The sequence below is a fragment of the Trichechus manatus genome, unplaced genomic scaffold (genome assembly GCF_000243295.1).
Source record: "Trichechus manatus latirostris isolate Lorelei unplaced genomic scaffold, TriManLat1.0 scaffold00247, whole genome shotgun sequence".
NCBI classification, from domain to species: domain Eukaryota; kingdom Metazoa; phylum Chordata; class Mammalia; order Sirenia; family Trichechidae; genus Trichechus; species Trichechus manatus.
This window is the reverse complement of record NW_004444183.1, coordinates 1,391,471-1,418,873: the sequence shown is the minus strand read 5'-3', so window position 1 is coordinate 1,418,873 and position 27,403 is coordinate 1,391,471. Positions and strand designations below refer to the sequence as shown.

The following is a 27,403-nucleotide window of genomic DNA, read 5'->3' as shown; positions in this document are numbered from 1 at the left end:
CTATAGAGCTTCCATGACCTTTCCTTGTACAAGTTGTGCTGGCTTCCCCAGTATTGTGTACTGTCTTACCCTTCACCAAAGTTGCCACTTATCTATTGACTATTTAGTATTTCCTCCCCACCCTTCCCATCCCTCATAACCAACAAAGATTGTTACTTTTTGTGTGTAAACTTTTTCATGAGATTTTACAGTAGAGGTCTCATACAATATTTGTCCTTTTGTGATTAACTTATTTCACTCAGCATAATGTCCTCCAGTTTCATCCATGTTATGAGATGCTTCACAGATTCATCATTGTTCTTCATCCTTGCATAATACTCCATTGTGTGTATGTACCATAGTTTGTCTATCCATTCATCTGTTGATGGGCATCTAGGTTGTTTCCGTCTTTTTGCTGTAGTGAACAATGCTGCAATGAACATAGGTGTGTATATGTCTCTTCGTGTGATGGCTCTTATTTCTCTAGGATATATTCCTAGGAGTGGGATTGCTGGATTGTGTGGTGTTTCTATTTCTAGCTTTCTAAGGAAGCGCAATATCATTTTCCAAAATGGTTGTATCATTTTGCATTCCCACCAGCTGTGCGTAAGAGTTTCGATCTCCCCGCAGCCTCTCCAACATTTGTTATTTCCAGTGTTTTTGATTCATACCAGTAACCCCGAGGTGAAATGGTATCTTATTGTGGTTTTAATTTGCATTTCTCTAATGGCTGGTGATCGCAAGCATTTCCTCATGTGTCTGCTGGCAGCTTGAATGTCTTCTTTGGTGAAGTGTTGGTTCATTTCTTTTGCCGATTTTTTTAGTAGGATTATTTGTCTTTTTGTTGTAGAGGTGTTGGATTTTCTTGTAGATTATGGAGATTAGACCTTTGTCTGACTTGTAATGTCCAAATTTTTTTTCCCAATCTGTAGGTCCTCTTTTTACTCTTTTGATGAAGTCTTTTGAAGAGCATAGGTGTTTGATAAGAAGGCATTTTGAATGTCAGAAAGAAACAGATGAGGGGGTCAGAATTTTCTAATAGGTAATAGGAGCTTCTGTGAGTGTCTGGGCCAAGAAGTATCATGACTAAGATATTCTAGAAATATTTTTTTGGTAATGATACTCAGGATAGGCAAAGCCTTTATGAAAACTTTACCAAACATAAACAAAATGTGTTACATAATACAATGGAGTATTATTCTGCCGTAAAGAGAAATGAAGTCTTGATACTTGCTATGACATGGATGCACCTTGAAACAATTATAGTGAGTGAAATAAGTCAGTCATAAAAGGACAAATATTGTATACTCTCACTTACGTGAAATACCTAGAATGGGCAAATGTATAGAGACCTAAGTTTATTAGTGATTACTGAGGATGAAAGGGGAGTCATTGCTTAGGACACTGAGCTTCTGTTAAGGATGATGGGAAAATATGGAAACAGATATTAGTGCTGGTTGCACAGTACGATGAATATAATTAATGTCACTGAAATGTACCTGTAAAAATATTGAAATGACAAATATTTTGTTATATACGTATATGTACTTATCACAATAAAACAAAACCAACGGCAACAAAATTACCATAATCCAGAAGCAAAGCAGTGAAGGGCTAGAGCGAATGAAGCTGGGACCTCGGTGATGAAATTTATGATCCATTTATAGTTAGTATTGCCGGTGTCACCTGGGGAAAAGCAGTGCTGGTTCTTGATTTGGGACTCAGTGGGTGTGGACATGGAAAAATCACCCCACTTGATGGTCATAAGAGCAGTTCTTCTTGCTCAGGGAATTCGTGGGGCAGGTTTGTGGGACACTAATGTGTATCTGAGTCCTGCTGGCCCTAGCCAAGCCTGTCCTTGAGCCCAGAGCTGAGGTTCCTATTTGCTTCCTCTCTAATTTTGGGTGAATATCTTGCCTTCTTGAGGTGGCTCCTGTCTTAGTTACTTAACTGCTGCCATAACAAAAGATACCGTAAGTAGGTGGCTAAAAAAAGGAGATTTATTTTCTCACAGTTCAGGAGGTTAGAAGTCCAAATTCACAGCATGGCTCTAGGGGCAGGTCCTCATCTATTTCAGCTTCTCGTAGCTGCCAGAAATCCTCACAGATGCATCTGTCTCCATTGTCTGTCTTCTTGGTACTGCTGTGTGTGTCTCTGTGTCCATTTTGCTCTTTTTATAACTCAGAAGTGATTTGGTTTAGGACCCGCCCTACTCTGGTATGACATCATTAACATAAAAAAAGAAAACCCCTATTTCTAAATAGGTCATATTTACAGGCATAGGAGTTAGGATTTCACCACATATTTTGGGGGCACATTTCAATCCATAATAGTTCGTCCATGGTTGGGAGTCCCTGCCTCCCTTTCAGAAAGTATCAGTCCTGTGTCCTGGTGGTCCAGGTGTTAGGCACAGAGTCTTCTCATGATTCCTGCAGGGGCCCTCGGCACCTCAGCACTTTAGAACCCCTGGTAGCCTGGCATAATATTCCCAGTAACCACAGAAGGTATGTGGATTTGGACTCATCAGGTTTATCACCATAAATTTATATTTAAAAAAAGGAAAAAAATAGAATATATCATTGAAATACCTGGCACTTAAATGATATTTCCTGACTTTACTGGTTTGACATGAAATTTCAAAAATAATTTGCTTAAGGGTATATATGAAATCAACTGATACATATTTGGATTTGTATTACTGTTTTCTCTCTCTCTCTTTTTTTAAAAAGCCTTCTGTTCTGGAGATGCATGATCCAAAGGATATAGTTCGTGTTACATCTTTGATACAGATCTATATTCCCCAAGCAGTTCTCAAAGCAAGCAGTGGGAGTGAGCTTGCATATACTCTTCCAAATGATGTGGACAAGGCCAGCTTTAAAGGACTCTTTCAGGCTCTGGACCAGAATCTACCTCATCTTCATCTGACAGGCTATGGAATTTCAGACACCACATTAGAAGAGGTATTGGGGATACTTTAGCATTTTTTCATGATTTATGCTTTCTCTGCCATTTTACATTAATGAAGAGATGTGGGTAAAGACAGTGGGGATGGGGAAGTAACGAAGAATATTTTACATTTTTATTTATTTTCAAGTTCTGCTTGGTATCAGACACAGAGTAAGCCAATAACTGAATTTAATATACTTGAAAGGTGACTATTGCTCTTCAAAGAAAAAAAAAGTATACATCTACATATATGTGTATGCGTGTGTGTGTTTGTGTGTGTGTGTTATGTGTGTGTGTATGCATAGAGTCCCTGGGTGTTGCAAATGGTTAAGTGCTCGATTACAAGCTGAAAGGTTGGCAGTTCAAACCCACCCAGAGGTGTCTCGGAAGACAGGTCTGGTGATCTGCTTCCAAAATCACAGCCGTGAAAACCCTATGGAGCAGTTCTGTTCTGACACACATGGGACACCGTGTGTCAGAATTTTCTCAGTGGCAACTAACAACAACATAATAGTGCCTGATCACTTTTTAAACTAGTTGACACCAAAAGTCTGAAACAATCATATGAATAAGGTGGATACACACAAACTTTAAATCATCGAGAGTCTGAACATTCAGTTGTGCTTTGGAATAGATTTGGGACTGAAGGCACATCAGTGGGTTAATGACGGGAGAGAGGACAGCCAAACTTGTGTGATACGTGAGGGTGGTACCAAAGTAGATAGCTGCCGTTAAAACTTGTGTCTGGAGTAAATGGCCATAAAAGATTGTAAAACATAAAAAATATTTAGACTATTGCAAAGCACTTTAATATGTAAATTTTTTTGATTGCCACAACTCTATGACTTATCATTACTTCCATTTTCAGGTTTCAAAAACTGAGGCTCAAATAAACTAACTTAGAACCCCAAATCGCATAGTTTATCAATGACGGAGTTTGAACCTAGGTTTTCTGGTAGTGAGTTGAGTTCTCTAAACGTGACTGTGCCTTTGTAGATGATGCTGTTTTCCATGAACCACAATGGATGGATGAAGTACATCAATTCCCACGACCCCTGCCCTATCCTTTTAATAGTGCAAGCTGAGGTGCACAGAGACAAACAAAGAGCTACCTAATATGCATAAATGATGGATATGACATTTGTCTAGAGCCACAGAATGCAGGTTGCAGGTAGTTTATGCTTTGGCTTCCTATTTTCTACTTTCACTCTTCAAGTCTTGGCATGAGTGGCCCCTCTGCAGAAAGGCAGTCCCTGATTCTCCTGTCTCAATTCAGTCCCCCACCTTCTCTCACTGCACCCGGTAGGTTTCCATCCTGACAACCTCTTAAAACTGTTCCTGTGGGTCATCTCTGCCTCTTCTACAGAAGCTGAGGACCGTGAGTATGTCTGTTCTCCATTCACCTCCGCTCACCTCCACCCTGGCAGCATCAAGCACCTTCTTCTCCCCAGTGATTGTTTAATAAATGTTTCCTGAATGAATGCTCTGCAGGTCATTTCCAAAGATGCGTCTAGCTTATGGAAATAGCATGTTATAGTGGATAGGGCGTGAGCTTTGGTCCCAGACAACTCTAGATTCAAATCTTCCTTTGTCCTTCGCCAGCTCGAGGAGCTTGGATAAAGCATTCAATAATAGCTAAGTGCCTAGAACAAAGCAGTCAAAAATGGTAGTGACTCTTATTATGTCAAGCATGCTGCAATTGTTGTAATAAGTGTGCTGAAATTGTAATAAGTTTAGTAACATCTGTGCTCCAACAAAAGACGCTTTTCCTCCAGGGACTTTTGTCAAGTAATGCCTTCCTTGTGCCAATGCAGACGCTGCAGTGAATTCCCCATACCCCACCTCCCTTGGATGTGAGAGCCAAGAAAGCTTTGTAATTCTCTACAGATGTGGGCTCACAGCGCCTGCAGGTAATTAAAGTGCTGTGTTGAATGCAGCTTTGTCAGACACCAATTGTCACTGCCTTCTGAAGTGTGGATAACAAGTCAAAATATTAGACCAGAAAGCTAGTAATTTGGATAGTTGGGAGCTTTCATCTGGCACGAATCACAGTTTCCCGGCAGACATGAAGAGGTGTTGCTTTTTAGAGTCATTTTGCCATCCTGGGCCACTTGAAAAGGAAAAATAAAATAATTTATTTTGGGTTGGAAGGAGAGGTTGTTGCCAACCAGACACAGGCTTGTTACTTTAGTGTCTGTCTCTTTAATTATTAACCAGGTTAATCAGGTTATTTACTAGTTAAATGATGTCATGTATGAATAAACTGAACACGTTCATCGGTTCAATGGGCTTTCAGAGTAGTGGAGAAGACCCTGTGGGACCTATAAGTCACACTAAAAATGAGTATTTATATATATATGTGTATTTATATGATATGTATATATGTATATGTATATTTATAATTATATATGTGGCAGAAAGAACAAGTGCTACTTTTATGCAAGTGGCATTTTATGTGTTGCTAATAAAGTAAGAAACTTCAAGAATCCTTTGAATTTTTATCATCAAGTATAGTGAAATTTTGTAGAATGGTTGGCTTGTGTATTCTGTGAATTTAAACATCACAGAAAAAAAAGTAAGAAGGGTCTTTATGTTCTGGATGGATGGTTAGCTTTTAAATGTTTTGTCAAAAGATAATGCTTTATATGTCCAATAAGTATCATCCCAAGGAAAAATGCACACTTAGGGAGAGGTTTACTATAGTGTATATCTTCCTTATTCGTTGTCCAGCTTTCTCATGCAGGGAACTGAAAATACCATAGCTTGGGTCAGGCACGACTTAGTCCTCAAGGTAACATCTTTGCTTTTTAACACTTTCAAGAAGTCTTTTGCAGTAGGTTTGCCAAATGCAATACGTCGTTTGATTTCTTGACTGCTGCTTCCATGGCCGTTGATTATAGATACAAATAAAATGAAATCTTTGACAACTTCTATATTTTCTCCATTTATCATGACGTTCCTTATTCGTCCACTTGTGAGGATTTTTGTTTTCTTTATATTAAGGAGTAATCCATACTGAAGGCTATAGTCTTTGATCTTCATCAAAGAGTGCTTGAAGTCCTCTTTGCTTTCAGCAAACAAGTTGTGTTGTCTGCGTATTGCAAGTTGTTAATGAGTCTTTCTCCAGTCCTGATGCTGCTTTCTTCTTCATATAGCTCAACTTCTCAAATTATTTGCTCAGCGTACAGATTGAATAAGTGTGGTGAAAGGATACGACTCTGATACACACCTTTCCTGATTTTAAACCATGCCGTATCCCCTTGTTCATTTCGAGCAACTGCCTCTTGTCCTATGTACCAGTTCCTCATGAGCACAAGTAAGTGTCCTGGAATTACCATTCTTCAAAATGTCATCCATAGTTTGTTATGATCCACACAGTGGAATGCCTTTGCATAGTCAATAAAACAGATAAACATCTTTCTGATATTCTCTGCTTTTAGCCAAGATCCACCTGATGTCAGCAATGATATTCCTCGTTCTATGTCCTCTTCTGAATCTGGCATGAATTTCTGGCAGTTCCCTGTTGATGTACTGCTGCAACCATTTTTGAATTATCTTCAGCATATTTTACTTGTAGGTGATATTAATGATATTGTTCAGTAATTTCCACACTCTGTTGGATCGCCTTTCTTTGGAATGGGCATGGATATGGCTTTCTTCTAGTCATTTGGCCAGGTAGCTGTCTTCCAAATTTCTTGACATAGAAGAGTGAGCACTTCCAGTGTTTCATCCGTGTGTTGAAATGTCTCAGTTGGTATTCTATCAATTCCTGGAGTCTTGCTTTTCGCCAGTACCTTCAGTGCAGCTTGGACATCTTCCTTCAGTACCATTGGTTCTTGATCAATGCTACCTCCTGAAATGGTTCAACGTCAACCAGTTATTTTTGGTACAATGACTCTGTGTATTCCTTCCATCTTCTTTTGATGCTTTCTGAGTTGTTCGATTTTTTGCCCATGGAATCTTTCAGTATTACAACTCACGTCTTGAATTTTTTCTTCAGTTGTATCAGCTTGAGAAATGTCAACCGTGTTCCTCTCTTTTGGTTTTCTGAGTCTTTGCACATTTCATTATAATACTTTTCTCTGTCTTCTTGAGCCAGCCTTTGAAATCTTTTATTCAGCTCTTTTACTTCATCATTTCTTCCTTTTGCTTTGGTTACTCTACATTCAAAAGCAAGTTTCAGAGTCTCTTCTGACATCCATTTTGGTCTTTCTTTTTCTTTTCTCTCTTTTTAATGACCTTTTTCTTTCTTCATGTATGATGTTCTTAATATCTTTCCACAACTCGTCTTGTCTTCAGTCATTAGTGTTCAGTGTGTCCAATCTGTTTTTCAGATGGTCTGTAAATTCAGGTGTGATATACTCAAGGTTGTACTTTGGCCCTCATGGACTTGTTTTAATTTTCTTCATCCTCAACTTGAACTTACATATGAGCAATTGATGGTCTTTTCTGCAGCTGCTCCTGGCCTTGTTCTGACTGATGATATTGAGCTTCTTTTTCCACGTATGTAGTCAATTTGATTCCTGTGCATTCCATCCAGCAAGGTCCACATGTATAGTTGTCGTTTATGTTGTTGAGAAAAGTATTTCCAATAAATAAGTTGTTGGTCTTGCAAAATTCTGTCATGTGGCCTCCTTTGTCATTTCTATCACCAAGGCCAAATTTTCCAACTACTGATTCTTCTTCTTTGTTTCCAACTCTCGAATTCCAATCACCAGTAATTATCAATGCATCTTGATTGCATGTTTAATCAATCTCAAACTGGTAAAAATATTCAATTTATTCATCTTTGGCATTAGTGGTTGGTGCGTAAATTTGAATAATAGTCATATTAACTGGTCTTCCCTGTATGCACATGGATATTATATTGTCATTGACAGCATTGTACTTCAGGTTAGATCTTGAAATGTTCTTTTTGACAATGAATGCAATGCCATTCCTCTTCAAGTTGTCATTCCCAGCATACTGGGTGGGCCATATTATAGTGTGCATGTGAAAGCTGGACAATGAATAAGGAAGACTGAAGAAGAATTGATGCCTTTAAATTATGGTGTTGGCAAAGATTATTGAATATACCATGGACTGACAGAAGAATGAACAAATCTGTTTTGGAAGAAGTACAGCCAGAATGCTCCTTAGAAGCAAGGATTGTCAGACTTTGTCTCAAGTACTTTGCACATTTTATCAGGAGGGATCAGTCGCTGGAGAAGGACATCACGCATGGTAAATTAGAGGGTGAGCAAAAATGGGGGAGACCCTCAATGAGGTACATTGACACAGTGGCTGCAATAATGGGCTCAAACAGAGCAATGATCGTGAGGATGGCGCAGGACTGGGCGTTGTTTTGTTCTGTTGTACATAAGGTTGCTGAGCCAGAATTGACTCGATGGCACCTAACAACAACAGCAACATCTGGGAGACAACATAACAGGGAGCTTCCTGGTCAAGGAAAGGATGTGCCTTTAGGGCTTAGCAACTGGTACCGTTTTACTTTTCATCGCTCAGGCCTGCTCAGCCAAGTGTTTGTTAAACTGACGCACCAGTAGCAACAATTGTGATGATGGTGCAGGACCAGACAATTTTTAGTTCTGTTGTACATGGGGTTGCTATGAGTGGGAACTGACTTGACAGCACCGAACAACAACATAGTGTATGTAAATAAGAATTTTCAGTGTTCTTCCTAGTAACTTCCCGTCCTTCCTTCCTGCCTTTCTTTTCTCCCTCCTGTCTCCCTTCCTTTTTTTCCTCTTTCCCTCCTAGAACTTGGGCTGAATGGGATGCTGTAGCCACGCTCTTGTTTCTTATCTTTCCATTCAGCAAGTCTAGGTCTTGACCTTTAATTACCCTTTGTGTTGTGGAGAGTTTCTTGAGCTGGTCTCCTAATTTGCTTATTTAGATTTCTCTGTTATGTAATATGCTATTTGTTTGCCATCTTCACCGTATCTTTTAATTTTTTAAAATTATGGTTTCATATGAAAGCAGGTTTCCCCCAACCTCAAAACAAGAAAAACGAAACCCATTGCTGTGAAGTCAATTCTGACTCCTAGTGACCCTATAGGACAGAGTAGAACTGCCCCATAGGGTTTCCAAGGAGCAGTTGGTGGATTTGAACTGCTGACCTTTTGTTTAGCAGCCAAACTCTTAACCACTGCGCCACCAGGTCTCCCCCAACAACCTCAGTTGTTACTTGTTTCTGAGATACAATGCTCTTTCGCATGTTTGAAAAGTATGAATTTCAGATTTTACACATACTTCTCCAATTTCTTGCAGTAATTCCTACATTTTAGTTTTAGTACTTGCTTTGGACACAGTAAGTGCTAAATAAGTATTGATTGATTAGTTCTTATTTATCCCTGTCTTACTCTCTGCCTCACATACACAGATGCTAAAAAGAAAGTTATCTGTCTTAAGTGCATCTGTAGGCAAAAGATTTGAACTATACTTTCTGCATTTCAGTTATACGGTTTAACAAAATATAGTATTGTAGTGTATTTGGATATGTTTGAGAAAGATACAGGAAAATGGGAAAAGATTAAGTGCCTTTAAAAAACTTTCTTTTTTCCTATAATCTATAAACTGTCTATCTCAACCAGTTTTGTCTCTTCAAGCTTAGCAAGTATTGATTTTGTTTTCTTGTGTCTTCTATTGACCCAAGCTTAACGTGGCTGTTATAGCACCATGAATGCTGCTTTCTTTGTTCATCTGCATTATGCCTCATGATTTTACAGTGGGTGAGGCGGGCCTGCCAATGAACTTTCCTGGCTCTGTGGCTAGAAAACAGATTTCATTTTAAACTGCAATACATTTCTTATAAATCATGGTTTCTAAATATAACAGTGAGGCTGAGATGTAAGGTTTGAGCATGGTGGTCACCCATTTTATTAAAGCACTTACACTATTTAAGGAGCCCTGGTGGTGCAGTGATTGAAAGCTATGGCTGATAACCAAAACGTCGGCAGTTTGAACCTACCAGCCGCTCCTTGGAAACCCTATGGGGCAGCTCTACTCTGTCCTGTAGAGTTACTATGAGTCGGAATGGACTCGATGGCAATGGTTTTAGCTGGTGGTATAGTAGTTAAGTCTTCGGCTGCTAACTGAAAGGTTAATAGTTTGAACCCACCAGCCTCTTCTCAGAGAAAGATGTGGCAACTTCCTCATGTAAAGATTACAGCCTTGGAAACTCTATGGGGCAGTTCTACTCTATCCTATTGGTCACTATGAGTTGGAATTGACTTGACAGAAACAAGTTCTTGTGTTTACACTATTTACTCCAAAATTTGGACCTAGAGAAAATGAATGAATTTTTGTAGAGTATTTTTAACACTTCTGAACTTTTTGGTAATATTCTGGAAAGTGATGTGGTCAGCTTCTTCCTATCCAGTTTGTTAAGTTCTGTGTGGTGGACTTCCTTTGCGTTTCTTTGACGAAGTCCCTGGATGCCAGTTCCTTGGGTGCATGAATGCAGGTTCCCCCATCCTACACAGCAGAAACAGGTAAAACATGGGCCTCGAATGAAAAAAAAAAAAAAAAAAAAATCCAGTCCAGAATAAGAAGATAAGAACCTGTTTGTTTTTTTTTCACTTTGAAAAATTTTTTTTTCTTAGAACGAAGAACTCCTGCATAGTCTTTATTCATTCAGATTTCATCCATTGCCTCAGTCACATCCTTAATAGTAAAAGAATCTAATCCAGGATCATGAGTTGCACTCAGTGACTAGACAGTCACAAGAATTTCTCAGTCTTTCCTTGACTTTCATGACCTGGATCCTTATGAAGATTATAGAACAGTCATTTTATACCATGAATCTCTGTGTGGATTTGTCTTCATGACAAATGCTTCCTCATGAGAAGACCAGGTTATACATTTTTGGCTGGAATATTGTAGATGTGTCACTGTGTTCTTCTCTTTGCTTCCTACCAGGTAGCACAGGTTCTGATTGTCTCATTAGTGGTGGTGATGACTTTGATCACTTAGTTAAAGTGGTATCTGCCAGGTTTTCCTACTCTTAACTTTCCTTTTCTCATTATTATTAAATATTTTCTGATACTTTCTGATATTTTTTGATACTCTGCAAATTCCCAATCCTCTTCCCACTTCTACCCACTAGTTTCAGCACCCTTTGATGTTTCTTGCCTGCATTAATTATTACTATGACGTTTGCTTACTTTGGACACGCCATCAGGAAAGACTAATCATGTTTGGTAAATTAGAGGGTTAGCAAGAATGAGGAAAACCCTCAATGAGGTGGATTGACACAATAGTCATAACAATGGGTTCAAACATACCAGTGGTGATGAAGATGATGCAGGACCTGGCAATATTTTGTTCTGTTACACATAAGGTTGCTATGAGTCAGACCCAACTCAGTGGCAGCTGACAAAAACCAAAATGATTGCAAAATGGTGCATTTTCTAATTCCATCATTCATTCTCCTTTTTTATTTGGCATTCTACAGTAAGGAAGAACCTACTGTTCAACCCATTTATTTTTTGTCTCAGTGGTGGCTCATGGTTCCTATTTTATTTGATGAGTTATAATCTATTACAACAATTATTTATTTTGATGCTCGAATTTTACCAGATAATTTAGCCAATGAGAGCTCCTTCAAACTGGTGTCTGTGCCTGTTAACATGTCCTCATCATTCTTTGAGCGTTTTCCTACTTCCTGTAACAAGATGTTCCATCTTGTACTTTCTGATAACAAGTTCATCTTGTACTTTCCCATCCCCGGCCCTGGAATCAGCCGTTTCTCCAAGGAGTCTTGTTTGCTAGATGTGCTCTTAGCTCTTAGGAGCTTGGGATGTTGTTGCTCTCAGGCCCTTTCACTGGGCAAAGCTAGAGATTTACCTTTATGTTTATTTCTCTGTCTATCTATATATATGTTGAAAACCAGGACCTCACCTCCAAATAGAACCTCCAATTTCAATCCAATAACACAAGCTTCATCTAGCTTTTCCTCTTCTCTTGTTTGCACCTCCCTTCTCTGATATTGAGAAACTCAACTTTCACTATCTTCAATAGATAAACTTACTTGCTAGTTCTCCCGTATGTAGCTGATCTCCCAAGGCCTCCAGGCTGCCTTTCTGCTCCGATGTTCCCCTTGTGTGAACCCTTACCGTGCAGGACTGCTGCTGTACTCCAACCCCTACTTCACACTGGCCCCAAGTCCTAATATGATGCTCTTCTCAATGGATTCTGGGTGTCAACAAGTTGGCTTTCTGCCCCACCTGAGCCTGCCTACTGGAATAAAGGAAGGGAGAAAGAAAACAGGGAGGAAAGGAAGGAAGAGAGCAGGTACTAAGTTTTTTGGGAACTATTCTCCCTCAGGCATGGATTTAAATGCAATGCCTATGACATTCCCGCTCTTTCTTTTCAAGGAACAAGAAAGCCAACAGTTCAAGAATTCTTCATTTTGGGGCCTATATCTTCCTAATTTAAAACAGCTTTAGGATCTAAACATTTATGACAGCTTAGTGTCATCACAATATTGATTGTACCATCAGTTCCTCAGACTGGAGGGGGATGGCTCATCTTTTTGTGTTCTGTCTTTTGTTTTGTTTGTATAGCATAGACATCAACCTTGACCTACAGTTAAGCTTTTTATACCTTATCTTATTTAATCTTCACAGAAGCTCTGTGAAGTTGATATAATTATCTCCGTTGAATAGATACAGCGACTAAAAGACTGAATCTGAGAAAAGTAAATGAATTGTTCAAAGCCAGGAATTGGAATTTAATTGTGTCAGCCTTCAAAATTCCCCACTCTCCCTTTTGACTTTCTCTGTCTTAGAAATGTCCAGGGACACATCAAACCAACTGTTCCTCACTTCAGAGATGTACTGATGGTGTGACAGCTCCCAAAGATATCTACATCCTGATCTCCAGAATGTGTAATTGTTACCTTACATGGAGTTTATGATGAGGAGATTATCCAGGTAGGCCTGGTGTGATCGCAAAGGCCCTTATCAGAGGGATGCAGGAATGACAGACAGTGACATGATGGCAGAAGCAGAGGTTGGAGTGATTTGCTTTGAAGATGGAGGAAGGAGTCACAAGCCAAGGAATCTGGGCGGCTTCTAGGAGCTGAAAAAGGCAAGGAAGCAGATGCACCCTAGAGACTCCAGAAGGAACAGGCTCTGCCGACACCTTGACTTTAGCCCAGTGAGACTGATTTTGAACTTCTGATCTCCAGAACTATCAGAGAGCAAATATGTGTTGTCGTAAGCCACAAAGTTCATGGTAATTTGTACAGCAACAATAGGAAACTCATGCAAGTTCCTATAAAAGAATAGTCTTGCTGAGTGTACCGCATGGGCAGCTTTGCCCAGAGCCCTTTACCTTGGAAAGGGATAGCCCAGAACCTCTGTGTTGTTTATCATCTAAGCTCTCCCCATGATTTTATCTTCTGCTTTTCACATAATGATCAGTATTGCAAAACTGAAAAAAGATACAGCATGTGTCACATTTGGTAAAAGTTTAGAAATTTTCCTCTGGTAATGTCATCGCCAGCTGGACTATATTGCTATTCTCATACAGAGGTTTGGTCAGCTTTATAAATTTCTCCAGCATAGACTCAGACAGGCTCTTTGCACAGATCATCTCCAAGATGTAGTTCATCAAACCGACACTTTGAGTGCAGGTCAAGTTTGGGGTCTAACACTACTTGACAATGACCTTTTAAACAGAGAATGCAAAAAGATGGGCCCTCACCCTCCAATCTGAGGGATATATCATACAATCTGTATCGAGATGACACCAGAAGATGACTTATGTCATAAATGTTTAACCCCTGAAGCTGTTTAAAATTAGGAAGACAAAAATCCCAAACCGAAGAACCCCCAGACTGTTGAATTTATTGTTCCTTGAAAAAGAATAACTGTAGTTGTCACACTTAAATCCATATTTTTGTGAAATTATACATTATTTTCACGCTGTTTAGTGTGCTTGAGATGTAATTTTATCATTTATATTTATTTTCAGTGATGAATTTACTTAAAAAAATTGGTAGGAGTAGTGTGAACAATCCTCATTTGATTGTCTTTTGACTTGAGATGTCTAAGCTAATTCCAGTGAATTTCAAAATATTAGATAAGATTGAAAACAAATTTCTAGCACTTTTGTATAAAAAGGACCAGGAGTGAGTCCTGTTTTTTGGTCCATATGGATTGACTATAACCTGTATTCATTTAGAAGTGATAGAAAACAAACCAACAAAAAACCTGAAAGAGGAGGAGGATGTGTCTACACTGTCACTTCATACCTACATCACAAAAAAACACGCAAAGGCAAAACTCCTCTTAAATTCTGGAACGTGTAGCTGGGATGTTAGATGCTTAGCTTGCATTCGATTAACTTCCTATGCAGTTTCTCGAGTTTTGTTTCTCTCTGTTTTGAAGGACTGTTTATATGTGTTGAGCAGGCCATTTATAATCTTATCTAAAATAAACTGTTTTGCAGAATTTTGCATTTTCCCTTAATTTTCCAAATGAAACAAAGCACAAGTTTTCCTGTTATCAGTTATCTAAAGAATTGTTGATGGTTTTACCTTCAAGTACATATGTTGATTTAAAGTCATGCTAGAAAAAATTTGCATTAGTTATCTAGTGCTGCTATAGCAGAAATACCACAAGTAGATGGCTTTAACAAACAGAAATTTATTCTCTTAAAGTCTAGGAGGATAGAAGTCTTAATTCAGGGCATCAGCTTCAGGGACAGGCTTTCTGTCTCTGTCAGCTCTGGGGAAAGGTCCTTGTCATCAATCTTTCTGGTTGAGGAGCTTCTCAGCGCAGGGACCCCTGGTCCAAAGGACGTTATTACCCTGGCTCTGGTTTCTTGGTGGTATGAGGTCCCCATGTCTCTCTGTTTGCTTCTCTCTTTTATGTCTCAAAAGAGATTGATTTAAGACACAATATAATCTTGTAGATTGAGTCCTGCCTCATTAACATAACTGCTACTAATCCCACCTCATTAACATCATAGAGGTAGGATTTACAACACATAGGGAAAATCACATCAGATGACAAAATGGTGGACAGTCATACAATGCTGGGAATCATGGACTAGCCAAGTTGACACATATTTTTGGGGGACACAGTTCAATCCATGACAGTGTTGTTGTTGTTAGTTGCCATTCAGTTCATTCTGACTCAGGGTGACCCCATCTGAGCACAGTAGAACTGCTCCACAGTGTTTTTAAGGCTGTTACCTTTTGGAAACAGATCACCAGGCCTGCTTCCCTTTGGGTAGGTTTGAACTGCCAACCTTTTGGTTAGTAGTCCAGTGCTTAACTATTTGCTCCACTCAGGGCTGGTAAATATGTGTTGTTGTTGGGGGCTGCCAAGTTGATCTGAACTCATAGTGACCCTACGTGAAACTAGAACTGTTCCATAGGGTTGTTTAGGTTATAATCTTTGCAGGAGCAGATTGCCAGGTCTTTCTCAAGTGGAGTCACTAGGTGGGTTCTAACTGCCAAACTTTCAGTTAGCAGCCGAGTGGTTAACCATTGTGCCACTAGGGCTCCTTGGAAAATATGTACCACAAAATAAAGAACACATTACAACTATAATGTGGAACTTTCATTTCCAAACTCAATGGAACATTAGAGACCTTCCTGTAAACTGCCTTTCATTAAAGCCATTGGTAATATTCTGTTTTGGATGTTATGGTTCCTTCAGAGACTTGATGAGGGAAGCTTCAGGACTGTTTTCTTATTGCTTCCATTCAGCATAGGGATTATAGCCCAGAGTAACAAGGGTGATGCCTCTCATCAAGAAACCAAACCTTTGACTAGAGTTAATCATTGTTATCAGAGCCCTGGTGGTTAAGAGCTTGGCTGCTAACCAAAAGTTTGGCAGTTCAAATCCACCAGCCGCTCCTTGGAAACCCTATGGGGCAGTTCTGCTCTGTCCTATAGGGTCGTTATGAGTCTGAATCTACTCGATGGCAGTGGGTTGGTTGCTTGCTTGGTTTTGGTTGTCATTGTCATATTGTTTTGGAAAAATATCATCTTTATCTGCCCTTTCTGTTCATTGAGCTACAATGAAACCATCTCATATGCTCAGAGCACCCAGGGCTGTGTGCCTGCAGTTAGGGTGAGCTGACACTCAGTGGCACTCATAAACATTTTTACAGCCTTAGACTTGCCTTTCACTTTTAACATGTGAAGTTGGAGAATTCTCAGACACATTGTACCCTAGTATTTAGTGTGTATTGTAATTGATCAAATCCCCCACTGATCTGTCAGATTCTTCTGGGCAAAAACTCTGCCCTTATTCTCTGTTTCCTCTGCCAAACACACACACACACGTTCACACACATACAAAGCCTTGTTATGAAAGAAGGAAAAGAAAAATTTAAAAAGGATAGATGCAATGAAGACTGCTATCAAGAATGCACTCTTTGGTATCAAGATATGTTACTGTTGTTTTTAGGTGTCATTGAGTCGGTTCTGACTCACAGCAACCCTAAGTACAACAGAACGAAACACTGTGCAGTCCTGTGCCATCCTCACTATGTTTGAGCCCATTGTTTCAGCCACTGTGTCAATCCATCTCATTGAGAGTCTTCCTCTTTTTCGCTGACCTTCTGCTTTACCAAGCATGATGTCCTTCTCCAGGGACTGGTCCCTCCTGATAACATGTCTAAAGTATGGGAGATGAAGTCTCACCATCCTTGCCTTCATAGATCTTTCTGGCTGCACTTCCTCCAAGACAGATCTGTTGATTCTTCTGGCAGTCTGTGGTTTATTCAATATTCTTCACGTACACCATAATTCAAGGGCATCAGTTCTTCTTCAGTCTTCCTTATTCACTGTCCAGTTTTCCCATACATATGAGGCAATTGAAAATACCATGGCTTGGGCCAGGCACACCTTACTCCTCAAAATGATATCTTGGCTTTTTAACACTTCAAAGAGGTCTTTTGCAGTAGCATTGGCCAATGCAATACGTTGTTTGATTTCTTGACTGTTACTTCCATGGGTGTTGATTGTGGATCCTAGTAAAATGAAATTCTTGACAATTTCAGTCTTTTCTCCATTTATCATGATGTTGCTTATTGGTCCATGTCTTGGTTAGTGCTGCTCTAACAGAAATAGCACAAGTGGATGGTTTTAACAAAGAGAAGTTTATTTCCTTACAGTAAAGTAGGCTAAAAGTCCAAATTCAGGGCATCAGCTCCAGGGGGAGCTTTGTCTCTCTCGGCCTTCTCATCAGTGTTCCCCTGGACTAGAAGCTTCTCCGCGCAGGGTCCCCAGTCCAAAGGATGCGCTCTCCTCCTGGCACTGCTTTCTTGATGGTATGAGGTTCCCCTTTTCTCTCTGCTCACTTCTGTCTTTTATATCTCAAGAGATTGCCTCAGGACACAATCCAATCTTGTAGATTGAGTCCTGCCTCACTAACACAACTGCCACCCATCATCCCTCATTAACGTCATAGAGGCAGGATTTACAACGTATAGGAAAATCACACAATACCGGGTATCATGGCCCAGCCAAACTGATACACACCTTTTTTTGGGGGGACATAATTCAAACCACCACCGTCTAGTTGCAAGAATTTTTGTTTTCTTTATGTTGAGGTGTAATCCATACTGAAAGCTGTAGTCTTTGATGTTCATCAGTAAGTGCTTCAAGTGCTTCAACTCCTCTTTGCTTTTAGGAGGAAATGTTGTGTCATATGCATATCGCAGTAATGAATCAGTCTTCCTCCAATCCTGATGCCCCATTCTTCTTCATATATTCCAGCTTCTTGGATTATTTACTCAGCATACAGGTTGAATAAGTATGGTGAAAGGATACAACCCTGATACACACCCTTCCTGATATTAAACCACGCAGTATCCCCTTGTTCTGTATGAATGTCTGCCTCTTGGTCTATGTACAGGTTCCTCATGAGCACAAGTGTTCTAGAATTCCATTCTTTGAAATGTTATCCATAACTGAATGCCTTTGCATAGTCAGTAAAACACAGGTAAACACCTTTCTGGTATACTCTGCTTTCAGCCAAGATCTATCTAACATCAGCAATGATATCCCTTGTTCCCTGTCCTCTTCTGAATTCAGCTTGAATTTCCAACATTCCCTTGTCGATGTACTACTGCAGCCACTTTTGAATGATCTTCAGCAAAATTTTACTTGTGTGTGATATTAGTGGTATTGTTTTATAATTTCCACATTCTGTTGGATCACCTTTCTTTGGAATGGGCACAAATGTGGATCTCTTGCAGTCGGTTGATCAGGTAGCTGTCTTCCAAATTTCTTGGCATGGACGAGTGAGCACCTCCACCACTGCATCCATTTGTTGAAACATATCAATTGGTATTTTGTCAATTCCTGGAGATTTGTTTTTTGCCAATGCCTTCAGTGCAGCTTGGACTTCTTCCTTCAATACTGTTGGTTCTTGATCGTATGCAGCCTCCTGAAACCGTTGAACATCGACTAATTTTTTTTGGTGCAGTGTCTCTGTGTATTTTTTCCATCTGCTTTTGATGTTTCTTTTGTCATTCCATATTTTGCTCATAGAATCCTTCAATATTGCAACTTGAGTATTTTCTTCATTTCTATAAGCTTGAGAAATGCCAAGTATGTTCTTCCCTTTTAATTTTCTATCTCCAGGTTTTTGCACATTTCATTATAATACTTTGTCTTCTCAAGTCATCCTTTGAAATCTTCTGTTCAGCTCTGTTACGTCATCATTTATTCCTTTTTCTTTAGCTACGCTACGTTCGGGAACAGGTTTCAGAGTATCTTCTGACATTCATTTTGGTCTTTTCTTTCTTTCCTGTCTCTTTAATAACCTCTTGCTTTCTTCATGTATGATATCCTTGATGTCATCCCACAACCCATCTGGTCTTCGGTCATTAGTGTTCAGTGCATCAAATCTATTCTTGAGATGGTCTCTAAATTCAGGTGGGATATACTCAAGTTTGTACTTTGGCTCTCGTGGACTTGTTGTGATTTTCTTCAGCTTCAACTTGAACTCGCATGTGAGCAATTGATGGTCTGTTCCTCAGTTGGCCCCTGGCCTTGTTCTGACTGATGATACTGCGCTTCTCCATAATCTCTTTCCACAGTTGTACTCAATTTGATTCCTGTGTATTCCATTTGGAGAGTTCCAAGTGTATAGTCACTGTTTATGTTACTGAAAAAAGGTATTTGTAATGAAGAAGTCATTGGTCTTGCAAAAGTTTATCATGTGATCTCCGGCATCATTTCTATCACCAAAGTCACATTTTCCAACCACCACTTCTTCTTTGTTTCCAGCTTTCGAAGTCTAAGCACCAGTAATTAACAATGCATCTTGATTGCATGTTTGATCAATTTCAGACTGCAGAAGTTGGTAAAAATTTTCAATCAAGATATAGTTTACATAATTCACAATTACTTTTGAATATTAAATGAAAATCCATTTAGAATTATATGCGAAGGGAATCCATTGAATAATTCTTGACTCATACTATTTCTGTTTTTCCTTATTTCACTCTTTATAAATGCAGTAGGGAAATGCGTATTGCTTTAGGCCTGGGTGCCCTCATCTTAAGCAGGGATAACAGTACTAATCTCATTGGATTGTTCTGAGAGTTAAATGAAATAACATATCATGCACATCACCACACTTACAGCTCTTCCTCTGACTACTCTTACAACCAAACATTGTGAGTTTCCTAAGTGGCAGGCACTGCTCTCTTCACTTAGTACATATTATTGCATTTCATGTTTGCAACAATCCTATGTGTTGTATTATTATTACCATTTAACACATGAGGAAACTAAGTCACAGATAGGTAAAATAGTTTGTCCAAGGTCGCACAGCTGGCCCATACTCAGAGATGTTGTCACTAGTTCTTTTTATCATTATTTGTTGTAATGGTAGTGAGATTTGCAGTTCTTCCTTGGAGTCTTGCTGAGAACCAGCAAAGGGTGTCTTTCAAATAAAGGTTTTCATATCTGATCTAAAGTGAAACACCGTGACCCTTCACAGTGCTGAGGATGCAAATTTTTCCCAGTAGGATTCCATCCCAAACTAATTAACCACACGCTGAGAGGAGGGGTGTGATTGTGTACCTCTCCCTGCAGGCTTGCGTGTTCCTTCTAGCTTGTCCTCTCTGCTGCACTCTCCCTGACTTCTCCTTTTGCTGGGGGCTCCTCAAAAACACTTAGATACCAAAAAAAAAAAAAAAAAAAAAAAAAAACCAAACCCGTTGCCATGCATTTGATTCCGACTCATAGTGACCCTATAGGACACAGTAGAACTGCCCCCATAGAGTTTCCAAGGAGAACCTGGTGGATTTGAACTGACGACCCCTTGGTTAGCAGCCTTAGCACTTAACCACTACATCACCAGGATTTCCAGCCAATACCTTTTTGCTTATTTAAGGAAATCAAGAGATGGTGATAGATGCTGTTTAGGTAAATCAGAAGTCAAGGAGGCAGCTGACTTGGGTTCCTCAGTTTTGACACGTTGAGTTTGCAGCATCAGCTTGATAGGCAAGTAGGCAAGTCCTGTGGGAGGCACTTGGATAGAGGCCAGGGCCAGGGGCCAAATTTTAGAGATGTCTGAGAGGAGGAGTGGGTGGGAGGGGATGTGTGGGTCAAAGTATGAAAGGTGAGGGTGGACATTCAGTAAATCTCAGCTAACAGAATGATTAACGCGAGAGTCACTGAATGCTTCCAGACTCTGTGCTAACCACTTTATAAAACCCATTGCTGTTGAGTCGATTCCGACTCATAATAACCATACAGGACAGAAAAGAACTGCCCTATAGAATTTCCAAGGCTGTAACTCTCTATGGAAGCAGACTGCCACATCTTTCTCTTGCGGAGCAGCTGGTGGCTTAGAACCTCCGACCTTTTGGTTAGCAACTGAGCACTTAACCACTGTGCCACCAGGGCTCCTTAACCTCTTTATAGCTGACATCTGTTTAACTTTAGCTTTGGACACATTATCAGGAAAGACCAATTGCTAGAAAAGAACATCACGGTTGGTAAAGTGGAGGGTCAGTGAAAACAAGGGAAACCCTCCCTGACATGGGTTGACACAATAGCCTCAACGATGGTCTCTGTCATACCAAGGATCATGAAAATGACCCAGGACCACTTCTTTCTGTTGAACATAAGGTCACCGTGAGTCAGAGTTGATTGACAGCAGCTGACAGCTATTACTGTTGTTGTTAGCTGTGTTTGCATCGGCCCTTGACTCATGGCCACCCCATGTGTTACCCTGTTTTACAGATGAGGCAGCCCAAGCTCAGGGAGGTGAGGTCCTGTACCTGTAGTGCAGAGCCAGCTCCAAGGGTTGCCAAGAGTGGCGCTTCAGCTCTAAAAGACCAGGGCCTGGGTCCTTAATCATGGTGTGGTATTGCCTCAGGGTCTGGGCTCTTTTGATTTTAATACATGATCCAAATTACCCTTCTTCTTGCTCTCTGCCCAATGAGTATGTTAATGATGCTCTCCCTATCATTCCATAACAAGCCCCGCCAAAGCTCCAAGGGGCCTCCATGTCTCCAGCTCACCTCCTTGCCCTTTGTCTCTGCTGGCTCCTCGTCTTCACCTCTTGCTGTATTCGAAATTTGACAAATTGAGGTTGGACTTCTACTTCCAGCACTAATTAAATGGTGACTTCAAGCAAGTTATTTAAACTGACTGCTTTTGATACCATGGTGTATAATAGTACATGTAGAGTACACTCTCAGTGGGGATTTTCACATATGAGGTCCCACCTGCCCTAAATAAAATATATGCATCACAAGTTTATTGTCTTTTGAACTTCCAAGTTGTGGGGACAGTGAGTCAAGAACTTGGATTGAATTGGACACACCTATTATTGACACCTCCTCTTGCCTGGTCCTGGCTGTGGATGTGACTGTTGTGTTTCAGAATTTAGGTGACTTGGGGGCCATGACCAAGTGGGATTCACCTTTGTATCCTGTGAACTGCCCGACAACCAGCTTACCAGGAATGAGGTGGCCTTGGAGATGTCAATTACATGAATGACTAAACGAAGTGTGTGGTGTTTGGTGTCCATCACAGTAATGACCTTGTTGGGTAATGAGGCATAAGGAAAGAAATGTGATGTGGAAAGGAATAAACTAATACTATGCTCTTTCTTACTTGTAAAAAGGTATTTTTGATGCTTTTGCAAGATTCCAAAAAGAAACCCTACCTTGCCTCCGGGGCCACATTGGAGCCACAACACCAGAGGTCTCCAGAACAGCTGACTGGCCACTGTAAGTACAGAGTGAGGTTTGGCATTTCTGCTGGAGGGACAATGAATGCCACCATTGCTCATTCAAAAATCCTGTGTTTTAAAAGTTGAGTAGAAAGAGACTGAAAATAGGGAGGGGTTGTAAGTTGACAGAAAGGTTACCGCTCAGATGCAGAAAGCTTAGAGTTTGACTGTGGCTTGAATGGAGCAATTGTGTATTTACAGGCCCATCATATCTATTCCTCAGAATGTAATTTCTTATTATATAAGAAAAATCTTAGTATATAAAATCAGGGTAATGAAAACAGTTCCTATTCTTTTTCCTTCATCACAAACAAACCAATCCAGCCTACATTCGTTGCATGCCTATTATGCCTGGCACTTTGCTGGTGACAGCTTTGCCTGGTGAAAAAGCTAGATGTAGGCCTTACCTTACAAAGCTTTGGTCCATTCAGACCAGATGTGATCCTGGAATTCACGTGTGAACCTCCATGAACAGACGTTAACAACTGGGCAGAATCCAGATTTAGCTCTAGGTGTATGACTGCAGCTCCAGTTTCATCTAATTCCTTGCATATTTATGAGCAAAGACTCCCCAGGGATCACTGAGTTGGCTCTGGGGGTGTGGACTGTAATAAATCTCAGTGCCTTCCTTCAGTAATGTCAGTCCATCAAGTACACAGACTCATGAATAGAAAACTAAAATAAAATATGTTATAATGTTTATAACAGGTGTTTGCCAAATTGCATTCTCACCAGCAATGTGCAACAGTTCAATTGCTCCACTTTCTCTCCAGCAGTTAGTATTGGCAGGGTTAAAAAACAAACAATACATATAAAAACATATATATATATATATATATAAATATATATAAACAGTATATATCTAAACATGCATATAAATAAATATATAAACAGTACATATATAAACATATATATAGCCATTGTAATAAGTACGTAGTGTTTTCTCATTGCAGTTTAAATTTGCATTTCCCTAATGATTAATTATGTTGAGCATACCGTCTTTTTCTTTTCATAGCTTTGTTGAGATTTAATTCAAACACTATACAATTTACCCATTTAAAGTGCACAATTCAACAACTTCTAGTTTATTCACAGAGTTTTACACTCATCACCCCAACTGATTTTGAAATATTTCATTACCCTCCTCCAAATAAAACCATAGCTTCTCCCCAGCCCCCAACCCTTACAGCTCTAGGCAACCTCTAATCTACTTTGAGTCTCTATAGATTTACCTATTCTGGATATTTCATATATGTGCAATCATAAAATATGGGGTTCTTTGTAACTGGTTTCTTTTATTTGGCACAACACTTCCAAGGTTCATCTATTTTGTAGCATGTATCAGTATTTCATTTCTTTTTAATTACAGGTAATACTCTACTGCATGTATATACCACATTGTATTTATTCATTCATCAGTTGATGGACATTTGGGTTGTTTCCAATTTTTGGCTACTGTGAATAATGCTGCTATGAAAACTTATGTACAGGTTTTTGTGTGGACATATATTTTCTCTTGGGTATATACGTAGGAGTGGTATTGCTGGATCGTATGGTAACTCTATGTTGAACCATTTGAGGAACTGCCAGACTGTTTTCCAAAGCAGTGGCACGATTTGAGATTCCTACCAGCCGTGTATGAGGGTTGCAATTGATTTCTCCACATCCTTGCTAACACTGGTTACTGTCTGTTCTTTTGATTATAGACAATCTACTGAGTGTGAAGTGGTGTCTCATTATAGTTTTAATTTGCGTTTTCCTGAAGGATAATAATATTCAGCATCTTTTCATATGCTTAATGGCCATTTGTATATCATTTTTTGAGAAATGCTTATTCAGATCCTTTGCCCAATGTTAATTGGGTTACTTGTGTTTTTCTTTTATTATTCAGTTGTAAGAATGTATGTATTCCAGACATGAGTCCATTATCAGGTATATGATTTGCAAACATTTTCTCCCATCACTTTTTTTGACGTTGTGCTTTGAAGCACAAACGTTTTTAATTTTGAGAATGTCCAATATAATTTCTTTCGTTGCTTGTGCTTTTGGTGTCGTATCTAGAAATCATTTCCTAATCCAAGATCATGAAAATTTACACCTGTCTTTTCTTCCAAGGGTTTTAAGTTTTAGCTCTTACAATTAGGTCTTTGATCCATTTTGAGTTAATTTTTATGTATAGTGTGAGGTAGTGGTCCAACTGCATTCTTTTGTATGTGGATATCCAGTTATACCAGCACCATTTGTTGAAAAGACTATTCTTTTCCCATTTAATTATCATGGCAATCTTGTTGAAAATCAATTGACTGTAAATGTAGAGGTTTGTTTCTGAACTCTCAATTCTATTCCATTGATCTATATGTCTATTCTTATGCCAGTACCACACTGTCTTGATGACTGTTGCTTTGTAGTAGGTTTTAGAACAAGGAAGTGAGGACCCTCCATCTTTGCTCTGTCTCAAGATTGTTTTGGCTATTCTGGGTCCCTGGAGTATCCATTAAGTTTTAGGATCAGCTTATCAATATCTTTTATTTTATTATTATTATTTTTTTAAATTGTGCTTTAGATGAAGGTTTACCAAGCAAATTAGTTTCTCGTTAAACAATTAATACACATATTGTTTTGTGACATTGGTTGCAAACCCCGTGACATGTTAACACTCTCCTCTTTTTGATCTTGAATTCTGCATTTCCATTCGTCCAGATTTTCTGTCCCCTCCTGCCTTCTCACCCTTGCCCCTGGGCTGGTGTGCCCATTTAGTCTCTTATACATGGTTGAGCTACATGTATTGTTTTTTGTTTTATGGGCCTGTTTAATCTTGGGCTGAAGGGTGAATCTCAGGAGTTATTTCAGTACTGAGTTAAAAGTGTGTCTGAGGGCCATGCTCTCCGGGTTTCTCCAGTCTCTGTCAGACCAATAAGTCTGTTTTTTTTTGTTAGTTTGAATTTCGTTCAACATTTTTCTCCAGTTCTGTCTGGGAGCCTCTATTGTGATCCCTGTCAGAGCAGTTGGTGGTGGTAGCCTGGCACCATCTAGTTGTGCTGGACTCAGTCTGGTGGAGGCTGTGGTAGTTGTGGTCCATTAATAATCTTTCCCTTGTGTCTTTAGTTTTCTTCATTCTCCCTTGCTCCAGATGGGGTGGGACCAATGGAGTATCTTAGATGACCGCTTACAAGCTTTTAAGACCTCAGATGCTACTCACCAAAGTAGAATGTAGAACATTTTCTTTATAAACTGTGTTATGCCAGTTGAGCTAATTGTTCCCCGAGACCATGGTCCCCAGTCCTCAGCCCAGTAATTCGGTCCCTCAGATAGTTTGGATGTGTCTACGAAGCTTCTCTGACTTTGCCTTGGTCAAATTGTCCTGATTTCCCCAGTATTGTGTACTATCTCACCCTTCACCAAATTTACCACTTATCTATTGTCTAGTTAGTGTTTTTCCATCCCTACCCCTCCCCTCCTTCGTAACCATCAAAGATTGCTTCTTTCTGTGTGTAAACCTTTTCATGAGTTTTTATGATAGTGGTCTCATACAGTTTTTGTCCTTTTGTGTTGTCTTATTTCACTCAGCAAAATGTCCTCCAGATTCATCCATGTTGTGAGATATTTCACAGATTTATCACTGTTCTTTACCATTGCATAGCATTCCGTTGTGTGTATGTACCATAGTTTGTTTATCCATTCATCTGTTGATGGACACTTAGGTTGTTTCCATCTTTTTGCTATTGTGAACAATGCTGCAATGAACATGGTTGTGCACATGTTTATTCATGAAATGGCTGTTATTTCTCTAGGCTATATTCCTAGGAGTGGGATTACTGGATCATATGGTATTTCTAGCTTTTGAAGGAAGCACCATATTGTTTTCCAAAACGGTTATACCATTTTGCATTCCCACTGGCAGTGCATAAGAGTTCCAATCTCCCTGCAACCTCTCCAACATTTGTTATTTTCTGTTTTTTTTTTTAAATTCGTGCCAGTAATGTTGGGGTGAGATGGTATCTCATTGTAGTTTTGATTTGCATTTTTCTAACAGCTCATACTCATAGAGACTCTATAGGACAGAGTAGAACTGTACCATAGGGTTTCCAAGGAGCGGATGGTGGATTCTAACTTTTGGTTAGCAGTTACAGCTCACCGTAGCTCTTAACTACGGCGTCACCAGAAGTTTGAGCTGGAATTGACTCAACGGCAGTGTGTATGTATACATAATGGCTAGGGATGGAGAGCATTTCCTCTTGTGTCTGTTAGTGGTCTGAATGTCTTCTTTGGTGAAGTATCTGTTCATATCCTTTGCCCATTTTTTAATTGCATTATTTGTCTTTTTGTTGTAGAGGTGTTGGACTTTCCTATAGAGTTTAGAGATAAGACCTTTGTTGGGTATGTCATAGCCAAAAATTTTTTCCCAATCTGTAGGTTCTCTTTTTACTCTTTTGATGAAGTCTTCTCATGAGCATATGTGTTTAATTTTTAGAAGATCCTATTTATCTAGCTTATCTTCTGGTGTTTGTGTATTGTTTTTAATTATGGTTTGTATTGTGTTTATGCTGTATATTAGGTCCCCCCTAATGTTGATCATATAGGGTCACTATGAATCAGAATTGACTTGATGGCAATGAGTTTAGTGTTGACCCTATTTTTTTCTTCTATGATCTTTATAGTTCGGTGTTTTATATTTAGGTCTTTGATCCATTTTGAATTAGTTTTTGTGTATGGTGTGAGGCATGGGTCCTGTTTCATTATTTAACAGGTGGTCAGCCAGCTTTGCCAGCACAATTTGTTAAAAAGGCTATCTTTTCCCATTTAATGGACTTTGAGCCTTTGTCAAAGTTCAGATGGCCACAGGTCGATGGATTTACACCTGGTTTCTCTATTCTGCTTAATTGGTCAGTGTGTCTGTTGTTGTACCAGTACCAGGCTCTTTTGACTATTGTAGCTTTATAGTAGGTTCTGAGGTCAGGTAGTGCAAGAACTTCTACTTTGTTCTTCTTCTTCAATAATGCTTTACTTATCTGGAGCCTCTTTCCTTTCCATATAAAGTTAATTAGTTTTTCCATCTTGTTAAAGAATACTGTTGGTATTTGGATCTGGATTGCATTGTATTTGTTTTGAGTAGAATTGACATTTTCACAAGGTTGAGTCTACCTATCCATGGGCTTGGTATGTTTTTCCATTTATGTAAGTCTCTTTTGGTTTCTTGCAGTAGTGTTTTGCAGTTTTCTTTGTGTAGGTCTTTTACATTCCTGGTTAAATTT

General features: G+C 39.5%; 1 protein-coding gene across 1 annotated transcript in view; it reads left to right on the top strand.

The window, feature by feature from the left end:
* The window catches only part of ABCA13 (ATP binding cassette subfamily A member 13), a 527,556-nt gene that overhangs the window by 294,917 nt on the left and 205,236 nt on the right, over window positions 1-27,403 (top strand). Inside the window, 2 exon segments of the mRNA XM_023724448.1 lie at window positions 2,709-2,939; window positions 22,044-22,149. Of these exon segments, the coding sequence (XP_023580216.1) occupies window positions 2,709-2,939; window positions 22,044-22,149 (337 nt within the window).